The sequence below is a fragment of the Oryctolagus cuniculus genome, chromosome 4, assembly GCF_051225735.1.
Source record: "Oryctolagus cuniculus isolate XC-2025 breed Fujian yellow rabbit chromosome 4, ASM5122573v1, whole genome shotgun sequence".
NCBI classification, from domain to species: domain Eukaryota; kingdom Metazoa; phylum Chordata; class Mammalia; order Lagomorpha; family Leporidae; genus Oryctolagus; species Oryctolagus cuniculus.
This window is the reverse complement of record NC_142870.1, coordinates 82205473-82220697: the sequence shown is the minus strand read 5'-3', so window position 1 is coordinate 82220697 and position 15225 is coordinate 82205473. Positions and strand designations below refer to the sequence as shown.

The following is a 15225-nucleotide window of genomic DNA, read 5'->3' as shown; positions in this document are numbered from 1 at the left end:
CAGTTAATAAGAACTCAAACTCTGTGTTTGAAAGAACAAACAGATGAGAAAATCTTCAGATTAAAAGGCAAAAGACTAGAGCAACAAAAATTTAAAACAAAGGAAAAGAGCAACATAGAAGAGAAACAGAAAGCTATGGAGGGGCAGCGCTGTGGTGCAGCGGGTTAACGCCCTGGCCTGAAGTGCCGGCATCCCATATGGGCGCTGGTTCAAGATCTGGCTGCTCCATTTCCGATCCGGCTCTCTGCTATGATCTGGGTAAGCAGGAGAGGGTGGCCCAGGTCCTTGGGCCCCCGCACCTGCGTGGGAGACCCGGAGGAATCTCCTGGCTCCTGGCTTTAGATTGGCGCAGCTCCAGTCGCAATCTCTCTCTCTCTCTCTCTACCTCTCCTCTCTCTGTGTAACTCTGACTTTCAAATAAATAAATCTTTTTTTTTATAAAAAAAAAAAAGAAAGCTATGGCAAGGTGGCAAAGAAAAAGCTATTTCAGCAAAAATTCTGGCATATGGGGTAGAATGGAAGAAACGAGCAGAAAAGAGAAGAATTACTGTGTATATAAATAACTTAAGAGATCTAGGTTAAATGACTAATAACTAGGTTATTATACCTAACCAATACATATTATCACTATATATAACTCAACTGTACTTCCTTAGATATCAGTATATTACATCAACATTTGAATTCTAGATATCCTCTGCTTAAAAGCAAATATAAAACCAGATAAAAGATATCACAAGAAAAGAAAATTCCATATCAATCTCATTCATGCAGAGGCAAAATCCTTGACAAAATATTAACAAATAAAATCCAATATATAAAAGTGATAATACACCATGACCACGTTGGTTTATCCCAGAAATGTAACAGTTGAACATCAAACATTCAACATTTGAAAATCAATTTAATTTGCTATACTCATAAATTTTTATAAAACCATTTGATCATCTCAATAGATGAAGAAAAAGCATTAGATAAAATTCAACATCCATTCATGATTTAAAAAAAACTTTCCCCAGCTGCTGTGAATGGGAGTGTATGTGTGTCTATTTCTCTCAACTAAATGAAAAATAAGATATAGTAGAAAGAAATGAGTAGGATAAGAGTCCTAAAGTAGATTAAGGCTAGGCTGTGCTCAGGTCTGAAACTTACTAGCTAGAAATGGAAGGGAAGACATCCTTAATGAGGTAAATGTGGCTAGATATCATAAATAAATCATGACCTTCTATTAAATATGTGAAGGAAAAATAATCAAAAGAATATCAGAATGTTAAAATACTGAAGAGTAAAACTAGAAATGTATAAAATCCATATAAACACTCTAGAGACAGGCATCTTGATGCAACAGGTTAACCCACTTCTTGAGGTATCTACATTCTATATTAGAGAGCATGAGACCAAGTCCCACCTCTATTTCCAAACCAGTCTCCTGCTCCTGTGCCTAGAAGTGCTAGGATTCCTGTCCACCAATGTGTAACCTTAAGAAACATATTTTCCCTTCCCTGCTTTTCACAATTTTAGCTAGAAAAAAAAAAAAAAAACTTGCAGCAAACCAAGAATAGAAAGCAACTTCCTCAACCTAAAAAATAAAATAAAACAAAATCCTTGGGCCAGCACTGTGGCATAGCAAGTAAAGCCACCACCTGCGGTGCTAACATCCCATATGGGTACCAGTTTGAGACCGGGCTGCTCCTCTTCCCATCTAGCTCTCTGCTATGGCCTGGGAAGGCAGTAGAGGATGGCCCACCTCCCTGCATCAGTGTGGGGTGTGGGAGACCCAGAAGAAGCTCCTGGTTCCTGGCTTCAGATTGGCTCAGCTACGGCCATTTCGACCTTTTAGGGGAGTGAACCAACGAATGGTAGATCTCTCTCTCTGCCTCTGCCTCTCTGTAACTCCCTCTTTCAAATAAATAAATAAATCTTTAAAAAAAATGCTAAAAATACCCTAACATCAGACTTAATGGTGAGAGATTGAGTGATTTCGTTCTAGGGATAGAAACAAAGCAAAAATGTTTACTTTGACTGCTCTGATTAAACATGGTACTAGGGGCTGAACCTGTGGTGTGGAAGGCTAAGCCTCCGTCTGCAGAACCAGTATTCTACATGGGCACCAGTTCTAGTCCAGGCTGCCCCACTTCTGATCCAGCTCCCTGCAAATGTGTCTGGGAAAGCAGTGGAAGATGGCCCAAATTGCACCCACATGGGAGACCCAGATGAAAGTCCTGGCTCCTGGCTTCATACTGGCCCAGCTCTGGTCATTACGGCCTCTTAGGGGCTGAACCACTGGATGGAAGACCTCTCTTTCTCTCTCTCTGTAATTCTGCCTCTCAAATAAATAAATAAATCTTTTAAAACAAAACAAACAAACAAAAACAAGGTACTAGAGTCCCTAGTCAGTGCAATAAAGCAAGAAAAATAAAGGTATATGGGCTGAAAACAAGTATGCTAAGTAAAATAATTCACTGAAAAATTATATACTGTATGATTCCATTTATATAAATTTCTAGAATATGCAAATTAATCAATAGCGATAGAAAACAGATGAATGGTTGCCTGATTAGTATACAGGGGGAAAAGATTATAAAAAAGCATAAGAAAACTTTTGTGAATGGTGGATATTATTTATAATGCTGATTGTACAGACATTTCCACAGGTATAGATAGTACATACTGTATAAGATGCAACTTTAAATATGTGCTCTTCTTTTTTAAAATATTTATTTTATTTATTTGAAAGACAGAGTTACAGAGAGAGGTAGAGACAGACAGAGGTCTTCCATCCGCTGGTTCACTCCCCAGATGGCCACAACAACTGGAGCTGGACCGATCTGAAACCAGAAGCCAGGAGCTTCTTCTGAGTCTCCCACGTGGGTGCAGAAGCCCAAGCACTTGGGCCATCTTCTACTGCTTTCCCAGACCATAGCAGAGAGCTGGATCGGAAGAGGAGCAGCTGGGACTAGAATCAACACCCATATGAGATGCCGGTGCTTCAGGCCAGGGCTTTAACCCGCTGTGCCACAGCGCCAGCCCCTTAAATATGTGTTCTTTATTGTCCATCTATTATATCTCAAGGGGACCTGAAAGGTGTATCAAACGCAAAAAAAGTTAGGGAGTGAAGTGTATGAGAGCTGTGCTTACTTTTGAAGAGAACAGACTTGTATGCACATTGTGAAAACACGAGCCAGACAGTATTAATAGAAAAGTATGATGTTGTCAAGGTTGCTGGATTAACAAATGAAAATGTAAGCCTCCCAGGTAGGCTTGACTTTCAGATAAACAGTGCAGTATTTTTTAATATAGATATATCCTAAACATTACATGAAACATAACTATATTTGAAAAGAAATTGCTGTGTATCTGAAACCTGGGACATACACTAAACAATTGTTGGGTGTTTATCTGAAACTCCAATTTAACGGACCCTACATTCTGTCTGGAAATCCTAAATGATGCATTATCTATATGATACATCCTTCTAAAAAGGGCGACAGCATGAATTCCACTTATTTTTACTTAGATGGAGATGCTGAACTGTTGTGCTACAGACAAAACCGTACGCCCTGTGTCCTGCAGTGCGTTCTGCCCGGGCGTTGCTCTGGAAGCTGTGTGAAGATACAGACTGCACGCATCCTGTTTGCCACTTTATCCCTAGGGCCTGTCACAATGTTGACTCTCAGTGACTATATGATTAAATGGATAGCTGCCTCTCAGGCCCCAGAAAATTGCAGAGTTGCCCTTTTCACTCCAGCCCTTGCAGCTGGCTCATTCGCTTCTTGGACAGGCCCCAGTTGTGATTCCCTGGCTTGTCTCCTTCGTTTTTGCTGTGTGTGTGTGTCATGTTGCTATTTTGCTTTGTGTGTAACCAACCTACTATTTTTTCCCCAATACCTCACTCTTGTTTTTCCCTTTGGAATTTGGGAGATTGCTCTGAAACTCTGGGGCCCTTAGCCCTGGGGAAATCTAGAAATGCGAAAAACAACACCTAAGAATGCTTAATGAAATAAAGGGCTTGTTTCTTTACAACTAAGGGATTTGGGCATCAGCTTTAGGGAAAAGAGTAGGATGAAAGGAAATTTTTTGTTATATTGCTGGTAGGGAGGGTTTTGGTCTCTATGAATACCTGCATTACAAAAAGTATCCGAACTCTAAATGCATCAGTTTTCTTCCATAAAATTCAAGACTCAAGCAAAGGTTCCTCCCTATAGTTTACTCCCACAAATGAACAGAAGTGATTTCTAGTGAGACAAGGTCAATGTGGAGAAAAATGTCTTATGCTCAGAGGAACTCAGAACTGTAAGAAATCTTAGGAATAACTTAGCTTAACTTATATACTCAGTAACACTACTTTCTGGTTTAGAAGACGAAGGTACTTCAAAAAGTTCATTGAAAATGGGGACCAGTGTTGTGGTAAAATGGGTTAAACCACTGCCTATGATGCCAGCATCCTATATGGGTGCTGGTTCAAGTTCCGGCTGCTCCACTTCCGATCCGGCTCTCTGCTGTGGTCCAGGAAAGCAGATGATGGCCCAAGTCCTTGGGCCCCTGCACCCACGTGGGAGACTCGGGGGATGCTTCTGGCTGCTGGCTTTGGATCGGCTCAACTCTGGCCGTTGCACCCAGTTGGGGAGTGAACCAGCAGATGGAAGACCTCTCTCTCTCTCTCTGCCTCTCTCTTTCTAACTCTTTCAAATAAATAAATAAATCTTTTTTAAAAAATCGTTTTAAAAAAATCATTGAAAATGGAATTAGAAGGCAAACTTATTTTGAATGTTTCTTCTATCCACTGGATCCATCTCCAAATGCTTGCAACAGCCAGAGTTGGGCCAGCTGGAAGCTTGGTGCCCACAAGTTAATTCAGTTCTCCCACATGGGTGGCAGGGACCCAACTGCTTGTCCAAGCAGTTGCTGCCTGCTGCCTCCCAGGGTACACATAAGAAGGAAGCTGGAATTGAAAGTGGAGCTGGGACTCTAACACCAGCATCCCAGGCAGTGGCTTAACCCCTATGCCAAACTGCCCCTCTATTTTGGTGCAAAAAACCCTTGAAATCTATGTATATAATCATGTATGAGGCCCAGAGACTCTCCCTAGACCACATGGTGAATAACTTAAGTTAGCGAAAAGGTACCATTCAATAAAACTCAGGTGTCCTACCCACTTCACCCTCTACAAACCAACAACAGCACTTCATCCATCTCCCTTTCCCGTATCTGAGACCAAAGCGAAGGTTATGGTGACAGAGTGGGAGTCACCTTAATAGTAAAAGTAAACCTGAGAGTGTTTTGGCACAGCTGGTTAAACTGCTGCACCCCATATGCACCCCACATTGGAGTGCCTACCCCGCGTCTGGGAAGGCAAGCAGATGATGGCCCAGATACTTGGGTCCCTGCCACCCATATGAAGACCTGGAAGATCTTGGTTCCTAGGTTCTGCCTGGCCAAGCCCTGGCTGTTGAAGCCATTGAGGGAGTGAATCAGCAGAAGGAAGATCTCTTCCCCTCCCAGTCTCTGTCATTCTGTTTTTCAAGTAAGTAAATAAATTAAAAAAAGTAAATGCAAACGCTTCTCCTGTCAGTAGAGTGGATAAAACCAAGAACCTCACAGAGTTAAGTTTTTCAGCTAAAAATAAAGAACCATGACTTAATTCCTGTGAATTTGAGTAGTCTTACCTGAGGTAATTGTCTTATTTTTTATTAGGTTTTTGAAGATATGATAAACAAATTTCTTAGTATTATTATATTATAATTAAGTTTAAATATTATAAGTAAGTTTCTTAGCAGTCCAGGACAGGGGTGGGGATGGAGGCTACAGGGTGGAGGAGTAGCAAAATCAAGCACATTGTGTTAATATCATCTATATTTTTCCCCTTAACATGTTCCTGGATCTGAGTCCAAACTTGCCTTCATTAAAGTTTCTTGGCCTCTTTGATAGGGGTCTCTTAGGCTGATTCACTTTTCCTCCGTGCTTATGTTTTTGTCACAGGACAGAAAAAAAAAAAAAACAACTTGACCTTTTAGAATAAGGAGTTATTTGTGATATTCCAGAAAGCCTAATAAAAATCAGATATTTCCTCATGATAAGATTACCCAGAGATTCACACACACACCAAAAAAAAAAAAAAAAGCCATGGGTCCTTACTTTCACGTGGAAACATAAATCTGCGTGATGATTTTTTTGGTTTTATCCATGCTATAGATAGGAGAAACATTTGCATAGCCTTTGATTGCTAAGGTGACCCCAAATTGTCACTGTGCTCTTGGCTTTGAATCCAGATATGGAAAGGGAAATGGCGACAGACTTTTTTGGCTAATAAAAATTGGAAAATAAGCTATTAATAAACGAATGTGCACAACAAGAAATATTTTCAGACACGGGATCCCCAAGTTAAAAAAATAGTAAAAGGTGTCATTGGTGTTGAAGTTGAAAACCACATGACTTTGTGGCATTACTAAATTAAGCAGAGGCTCCTGTGATTTTGAGACACTTCAGGTCACTGCATATCTCTCGCTTGTTTCTATGCTAAACAAATTTTAGAAAGTTCAGAAAATGGTAACAGAGAATTCTGGAGGGCCAGATGAACCCACCCAGCTTTTTTCATGAGATGTAAATGCCTCAGTTTTAAAGCTGTTATGAAGATGATACAACCTTAAATGCTTAGGAGGAGAATAAAGAGGGGGACATCACATTTGCGAATAGAAAAAGAGTTATGCAGGAATTCATCAACTACTAAAAGTTTTCCTATAGGGATGCGCAAAAACAAAAGGAATCCTGCTGTCAAGCCCAACGCAATACGAATTAGAGCAAAACGCGGCTAAGCAAGCAGAGATACTTACCCCTCCCAAGGGGCGAGGCGGTCTCATGAGGCATCCCGTGCCGTGCCCAACGTTTTGGAGTGCCGACTGCGAGGTGGCACAGATACGGGGAGCGTTAGCATGGACTTTTATTAAGGTGACGCAAGAACTGTCTCTGCAGCCTTTGCGCCCGGACGTGGCAACTCCGCACGCCGCAGGTGGAGGAGCGTGCCTGGGAGAGCGGAGCGAGGAGGCAGTGCAGCGCCCTACGACCAGAGGGGTCTTGTCCTGCCTTCCGAAGCTGCATTGCAGCGGGGCGGCCAAGGTTTGGGGGGTACCCAGGCATAGGGAGCATAAGGGACTCGAAAGACACGGAGGACCACGACCTCCCTTACGGCCCGATTCTGAGGCGCTCGGGGTCTAGCATCCTCCGTGCGGGGGCCGAGCGGCTAGCTGCTACAGCAGCAGCCCTCGCCCGCGCCGAGAGCGGCGGCTGCAATGCTCGGTGCCGTCCGGCGAGGGCCGCTAGGAGCGAGTCCGGCGTGGCGCCGCTCTTGCCGGCCGCGCGTCTCGGTAGCCCCGTCCCGCGCTCGCCGCCGCCGCGGGTGGAGGGCGAGGACGCGGCCGGCGCGCGTGCGCGCTCCCTCGGTGCAGCTAGTCTGCGTGCGTGAGTGGGAGGTGGCAGGCCTCCGGCTCCGGCCTTCGCCGCCGACCGTCCCAGCGCTACGTCTCCGGCCATGAACCGGTTTGGTACCCGGTTGGTGGGAGCCATGGCGACCCCGTCGCCGCCAGCCAAAGTCCGCAGCAACGAGAACCTCGACAAAATTGATATGTCTTTGGGTGAGGGGCCGAGTTGGACCGAGTTGGAGTGGGGGAGGGTGTCGGTGGAAGCAAGTGGCGCGGTTTGTGGGGGAAGGGGCGGTTGGCCGCAGTTGCCGAGCGAGTTTCCTTCCGGGTGGGCGAGACGGCGCTGGGGGCCGCGAGGGCGGCTGGCGTCCCCTAGGCGGAGGCCGTGTCCGAGGCGGGGTGGGAGGGTCGCGGGGTGCGTCCCCTCGTTTTCCCCAGAGGGGCGCCACCGCTCGCGGCTCACCGCGGCTCTTTGTGAGGAAAAGTCCGTGGCGTTCCCTCGAGCGAGTTCGCTGTGGGCGTTATCCCGAGCGAGGGGAAGGGTCCGACGCAGCCGTTCTTTTGGGGGCAGCGGGCTGAGAAAGGGCTTTGAGAGCCCGGGCTGGCTCTGGGACCGGTCACGACCCGTGGTCGGATAGAAGGGGTTGGCGGGCTTGGCCATGCCCAGGCCCCAGCCTGGCGCTGGCCGCTCCTGACCGGGGCCACGAGCGGGGCCCGAGCCTGGCAACTGTCAGAGGAGAGCGTGGGGCCGGGACGGCGTCCGATGTGGTGTTAGGCGGTGCGGAGCACAGCACGTTCTCCCCCTACCGGGGCGGCCTCAAAGTTAGCCCTGGAGAAAAAAAGTGAAGCAGAAACTGCGCGAGAGGTCTGTGCGGACCGCAGGGAAGCCGGGCGACGCGCGGGGCGGCGTGCCTTGGTGCTGGTTGTCGAGAAAGGGCGATAGGTGGTGATTCCCTGAAAAAATGCAGACCGCACGCTCCCGAGGTCCTGGCCATGCGTTTGGCTGAGCTGGGCTAAAAGTCGTTCCGTTCTGGTCGGGATTCGAGTTCTGCTTCATGGGCTCGGCCCGCTCTTCCCGGGGCTTTGCGTTTGTCAGGTTTTCAGATATTTGCAAAGCACCTTCGGTTGGATTCTGAGGTGTAACCTTGCTGAGGGCGATTTTTAGCATAATCTCTTTGCCTTGGAAAACTTCTTTTGGATCCTCACTTCTTGCCCTGAGTTTTGTTACTCTTCTGCTGTAATTTCTATCTAGACAGTTTTTGTCAAAAAACAAGACTTCTAAGGTTAGAAGTCAACTTGTCAATTAAGTATATAGTCGGAATTGGTAGATTTCATTGCGAGTCTTTACTTACTACTGCTAGTCAGTGCCGAGCTCGAGCGAAATGAGCGGTTTTTGAGCTAAGGCCCAGCGATAGTGTAACAATGAATATTTAGTGAGTGCTTACTGCCTGCCAGACACTGGACTAACCGTTTTAAATTTATTAACTAGGTTTATCCTCAACATACTTTTTTGAGATTTGTACTCCTAGTGGTAAAGAGTATGGAATCTAGGGTCAGACTGTCTTTGTAGCCACGGGATTGTGGCAAATTACTTCACTGCCTCTTCTGTAAAAAGGTGACAGTGCTTACCCCATGGACTTGCTGCATTCAATGAATTGATAAGCGTTTATGTAAAGTGCTTAGAACATACGCCTAGGTACGTAGCAAGCATTGTATTTTATTTTTACTTATACAGTATAAGCAGATGATTATTATTCTCATTTTGCAGAAACCTGAGGGGTAGAGTAACTTGCGCAAAGTCATAGAAATTAAGCAGGGGAGCCAGGGGTCCAGGATTTGGCTCTAGAGCTCCAAGCTATAGCTGTAGGGAAGTATTAAACATGTATTTTCATAACCAATAGACATCTGACTAATTTTCTAGTTTCGTGGGGTTTTGTATGTATTTTGTTTGAGGGGTAGTTCTCTTTGAGGAAGAACTGAAGTGCTGTGGAGAGCTAAACTAGAGCTTGTTCTCTTTTCTCTCCCAACAACATACAGGCCTCTATCAGATGCCTTTCTTTTAATAAGAATTTTATGGAGATGTGATGCAGTTATGAGCATCTACTTTAGAAAATTACAAATATTGGCTGGTGCCGCAGCTCAATAGGCTAATCCTCCACCTGCGGCACCGGCACCCCGGGTTTAGTCCCTGATGGGGCACCGGATTCTATCCCGGTTGCTCCTCTTCCAGTCCAGCTCTCTACTGTGGCCCGGGAAGGCAGTGGAGGATGGCCCAAATGCTTGGGCCCTGCACCGGCATGGGAGACCAGGAGGAAGCACCTGGCTCCTGGCTTCGGATCTGTGCAGCGCGTCGGCTGTAGCAGCCATTTGAGGGGTGAACCAACGGAAAAAAGAAGACCTTTCTCTCTGTCTCTCTCTCTCTCACTGTCTAACTCTGCCTGTCAAAAAAAAAAAAAAAAAAGAAAAGAAAGAAAGAAAAAGAAAATTACAAATATTGCTACAGAGATTTTAGAACCTGATTTTTTTAGAATTATAATTGTGGCACTATTAGGTTAAATGACTTTATAGAGAATAACAACTTTACTCTTAGCTTGCCTCAAGTCACAGCTCTTTCTTAATTTGAAATGGGTATTATGATACCTGTTTCATAGGATTGTTGTGATAATTAAATGAATATATCTCAGAACAATGTCTACTAGTACTCAGTTACTTCTATTATGTATATACCTTAGTACTATGAAAAAAATCTATGAAGTAGTTTGTTGCAAGGGATTTTTTTCTTCTAATATCCTTTGTATGCATTTTCTTTTAGATTGGCAGGTCTTCTCTGCCATGGTAACTCATTTAATTTGAGGACTTGGCTAATAAAATGTTTAAATTAAACAATTTCATATATAATATGCTTTACTACTTTTAATTTTTAGTTATGTTTAAACCCTGAATCCTATATTTGAAAATTAACCAACATAGGGACAGGCATTGTGGCACAGCAGGTTAAACACCTCCCACCCCCTTTGGAACACCTTCATTGCTTATTAGAGTGCCTGGATTTAAGTCCCACCTCTACTTCCAAGCCAGCTTCCTACACATGCACACCATGGGAATCAGCAGATGATGGCTTCAGTATTTGAGTCCTTGCTATCCATGTGGCATACCCAGGTCTTGGAGGCATTTGGGGAGTGAACCAGCAGATGGAAGATCTCTGTTGGTCTCTTTTTCTCTGTTTTGCTTTACCTTTCAAATAAATAAATTCACATTTTAAAAAATTAACAAGTCAGGGGTTGGCGCTGTGGTACAGCGGGGTAGAACCCTGGCCTGCAACGCCGGCATCCCATATGGGTACTGGTTCAAGTCCTGGCTGCTCCACTTCTGATCCATTTCTCTACTATGACCTGGGAAAGCGGTAGAAGATGGCCCAAGTTATTGGGCCCTTCCACCCGCATGGGAGACCCAGAAGAAGCTTGTGGCTCCTGGCTTTGGATTGGCTCAACTCCAGCTGTTGCAGCCTTTTGGGGAGTGAACCAGTGGGTGGAAGATTCTGTCAAATAAATAAAATCTTTTAAAAATTTTTTAAAAAAATTAACAAGTCATCTCTCAGCTATTTAATAAAGTTAAATATACCTTAAAAATGAACAAAATTAATTAGATTAGTCCCTGCCTCTTTTTCTTTTGGTTTCTTTATTTTTTTTCTTTTTCTTTTTCTTTTCTTTTCTTTGCTTTGCTTTGCTTTGCTTTGACAGGCAGAGTGGATAGTGAGAGAGAGAGAGACAGAGACAAAGGTCTTCCTTTTTGCCGTTAGTTCACCCTCCAATGGCCGCCGTGGCCGGCGCGCTGCAACCAGCACATCGCGCTGATCCGAAGGCAGGAGCCAGGTGCTTCCCCTGGTCTCCCATGTGGGTGCAGGGCCCAAGCACTTGGGCCATCCTCCACTGCACTCCCTGGCCACAGCAGAGAGCTGGCCTGGAAGAGGGGCAACCAGGACAGAATCCGGCGCCCCAACCGGGACTAGAACCCAGTGTGCCGGTGCTGCAAGGTGGAGGATTAGCCTATTGAGCCACAGCGCCGGCCTCTTTTGATTTCTTTAAATGCTCCCCATACCATGTTCACTTTTTTGGGTAGAAGGGTATACTCTCAGGAATCCGAGATTTTTAAGTTTGTGGTGGAGAATAAATAGCACTTTGTTTAAAGAAAATGTTTTATAACTGGTTTCTTCCTATTTCCTTTCTGCTCAAGTAAAATTTAACATGTTCATAATTCTGAGACTCACTAAAGCTTTTTATTTTTTTTAAAGAATTGCTTTTGAGTGTCTCTGACTTTATTGTTGTTATAGTTGGAGATTGACTTGCAGAAGCCAATAAAGTACTTGGGGGAGGTTTAAATTTTTCTTTGTTAAGATTTATTTATTTGAAAGGTAAAGTGAGAGAGGGAGAGGCAGAGAGAGAACATCCATCCTTTAATTCACTCCCCAAATGGATTATAGCTCCAGGCCAGAAGCCTGGAACTCCATCTGGATCTCCCACATAGGTGGCAGGGGGCCCAAGTACTTGAACAGTCATCTGTTGCTTTGCCAGGTGCGTTAGCAGGGAGCTGGATTGGAAGTGGAGCAGCTTAGGCTTGAAGCAGCACTCCAATATGGGGTGATAGCATTACCTGGAAAGGCACAATGCCAGCCCCCTAATAGGTATGTTTTATATACCTATTTGTTTAATGTGATTGTGTCATCAAAATTACAGATGGGTGAAGCAGAGCAAAAATATATTGTAAAGGATCTTTATAATCTATTGTATTTCTTTCTCTGACTTCAGAAAAGACTAATTATGAAATTAGCATAGGTTATTTTCATGCTTAGAGTAATTTGGAAAAAAATTGAAGCTGATTACTTTTGTGTAGTTTCTTTGGCTTGTTTTCCTTAAGGGTCATCAAAGAAAAAAAAAATTTTTTTTTTGACAGGCAGAGTGGACAGTGTGAGAGAGAGACAGAGAGAAAGGTCTTCCTTTGCCGTCAGTTCATCCTCCAGTGGCCGCCGCGGCGGGCGCACTGCTCTGATCCGATGGCAGGAGCCAGGTGCTTCTCCTGGTCTCCCATGGGGTGCAGGGCCCAAGCACTTGGGCCATCCTCCACTGCCTTCCCGGGCCACAGCAGAGAGCTGGCCTGGAAGAGGGGCAATTGGGACAGAATCCAGTGCCCCAACCGGGACTAGAACCCAGTGTGCCGGCGCTGCAGTTGGAGGATTAGCCTATTGAGCCGTGGCGCTGCTCATCAAAAAAATTTTTAAGACTTACATTTTATTTACTTGAAAGGCAGAGTTATAGGTGAGAAGAGGGATGGTGGGGGAAATTTTCCACCTGCTGGGTCATTACCCAAATGGCCCCAATGGCTAGGGCTGGTCCAGGACAAAGCTAGGAGCCTGGAACTTCTTGCAGGTCTTCCACATGGGTGCAGGGGCCCAAGCAGTTGGGCCATTCTTCTGCTGCTTTCTCAGGTGCATTAGCAGAGAGCTGGATTGGCAGTAGAACATTTTTCTCCGACTGGTGCCTATATGGCATGCTGGCATTGTAGGTAGATGCTTAACTTGCCACACTACAATGCCAGCCCCTAAAATGGTTCAGGTTAAGACTGTGGAGAGGGGCTGGCATTGTGGCGCAGCGGGTTAACACCTTGGCCTACAGCACTGGCATCCCACATGGGCGCCAAGACCCGGCTGCTCTACTTCCGATCCAGCTCTCTGGTATGGCCTGGGAAAGCAGTAGAAGATGGCCCAGGTCCTTGGGCCCCTGCACCCGCATGGGAGACCTGGAAGAAGCTCCTGGCTCCTGGCTTCGGATCGGCGTAGCTCTGGCCGTTGTGGCCAATTGGGGAGTGAACCAGCGGATGGAAGACACCCCTCTCTCTCTCTCTCTTTCTCTCTCTGCCTTTCCTTCTCTCTCTGTGTAACTCTTGACTTTCAAATAAATAAATAAATCTTAAAAAAAAATAACTGTGGAGAAATTTTTTTAAGTATCGTTGGGCCGGGTTGTGGCACAGTGAGTTAAGCCACCTCCTGCAATGCTGGATCCCATATTGGAGCATCAATTCGAGTCCCAGCTACTACACCTCCAGTCAGGCTCCCTGCTAATGGGCCCGGGAAGGCAGCTTCAGAAGATGGGCCAAGTGCTCGGGCTCCTGCACCCTTGTGGGGTACCCGGATGCATTCCTGGCGCCTGGCCCAGCCTTGATTGTCATGGCTATTTGGGGAGTAAACCAAGGAGAGAAGATCTCTTCCTCTCTGTTTGCTTTTCAAATACACTTTAAAAAAAAAAAGATTTATTTATTTATTTATTTGAAGACAGAGTTACAGAGAGGCAGAGAGAGAGAGATAAAGGGGTCTTCCATCCGCTGGTTCACTCCCCAGATAACTGCAACAGCCAGAGCTACACTGATCCGAAGCCAGGCGCTTCTTCCGGGTCTCCCACATGGGTGCAGAGCCCCAGAAATTTGGGCCATCTTCTACTGCTTTCCTAAGCCTTAGCAGAGAGCTGGATTGGAAGTAGAGCAGCTGGGACTAGACCCAGCACCCATATGGGATGCTGGCACTGCAGGTGAAGAGTCCTTGTACATTAGTTACACTTAGTATATGCTTAATAAGTATTAGCTGAATTGAAGTTAATTTAGAAATTTTGTCTATTTTTTGACTACCTATTTTGGTTTTGCTGAAATGCTGTCATCTTTTAAAAATGAAGACTTTAACTGGTTTTTTGCTCATTTACATTTATCAGGAAAAATATGGATAATAGAATTTTCATTAATTGGTAGATCTACTTTGGGCCATTGATTTCAACTTTTCATGCAGAATCTTTCTTCAGAGTGCCAACCAAAGTGGCTGATTTAAACTCTGTCCTTTTTTTTTATTATCATCCTCTTGTATAAGATCTTTCAAAGTAGAAAAGCAGTTAGGGGCATTGGAAATCTATCAACTGATAGACTGAGTAATTGTATCATAAGTTAAAATGGAAAACTATATGGAATTTCCTCCATTACAGATGATATCATCAAATTGAATCGAAAGGAAGGAAAGAAGCAGAATTTCCCAAGACTAAATAGAAGACTCCAGCAGAGTGGTGCTCGACAATTCAGAATGAGAGTACGGTGGGGAATACAACAGAATTCTGGTAAGTTTTGAAGTAAGCTGTAATGAAAAGCTATTATCTGTGACTTCATAGTATACTGTAGCTTATACTTAAAATATGGAGAGAATACATTAGTACTGGCTTTAAATTTTTTTAAAATTTTAGTTCTTCATAGATTCAATACAGTTTGTAGATAAGTTCTAAATGTGATACTCCCTTCCTACCTTCTACACCCTTCTCCCTCCCACCTTCGCTTCCTCTCTCACTTTCTTTCTTTTTGTAATTTTTGAGATGACATTTTAAATTTACATTTTTTAGAAGATTTATTTTATTTATTTGTTAGGGAGAGTTAGATACAGAGAGATCTTCCATCTGTTGGTTCACTCTCCAGATGGCTGCAGTGGCCGAGGCAAAGCCAAGAGCCCGGAGCTTCCTCCAGATCTCTGATTTGGGTCCAGGGACCCAATCTCTTGGGCCATCCTCTGCTGCTTTCTCAAGTACATTAGCAGGGAGCGGGAATGGACTGGAGCAACCAGGACTCAAGTGGGCGCACACATGAGATGGTGACGTAGGCAGTGGCTTAACCTGCTATGCCACAACCCTGGCCCCATTAGTACTCTTTGTGATTTGTATTCACTGTCAGATTTTTGTTTAGATCTTAAAATCTAATAATAAGCAATGACAATATTTCTTATTCTTTTTTA

General features: G+C 44.6%; 2 protein-coding genes across 3 annotated transcripts in view; one reads left to right on the top strand and one right to left on the bottom strand.

Moving 5' to 3' along the window:
- RUBCN (rubicon autophagy regulator) overlaps positions 1–7383 on the bottom strand; it is an 82280-nt gene extending 74897 nt beyond the window's left edge. The window contains exon 1 of one of the 2 annotated variants that reach the window (XM_070072240.2): positions 6831–7383. The gene's annotated coding sequence lies outside the window, so the exon portion shown is untranslated. The remainder of the gene's footprint in view (positions 1–6830) is intronic. The other variant, XM_008266734.4, reaches the window with a different exon arrangement.
- FYTTD1 (forty-two-three domain containing 1) overlaps positions 7361–15225 on the top strand; it is a 33796-nt gene continuing 25931 nt past the window's right edge. Inside the window, exons 1-2 of the mRNA XM_002716538.6 lie at positions 7361–7628; positions 14435–14563. Coding sequence (XP_002716584.2) covers positions 7526–7628; positions 14435–14563 — 232 coding nt within the window. The 5' untranslated portion in view covers positions 7361–7525. The remainder of the gene's footprint in view (positions 7629–14434; positions 14564–15225) is intronic.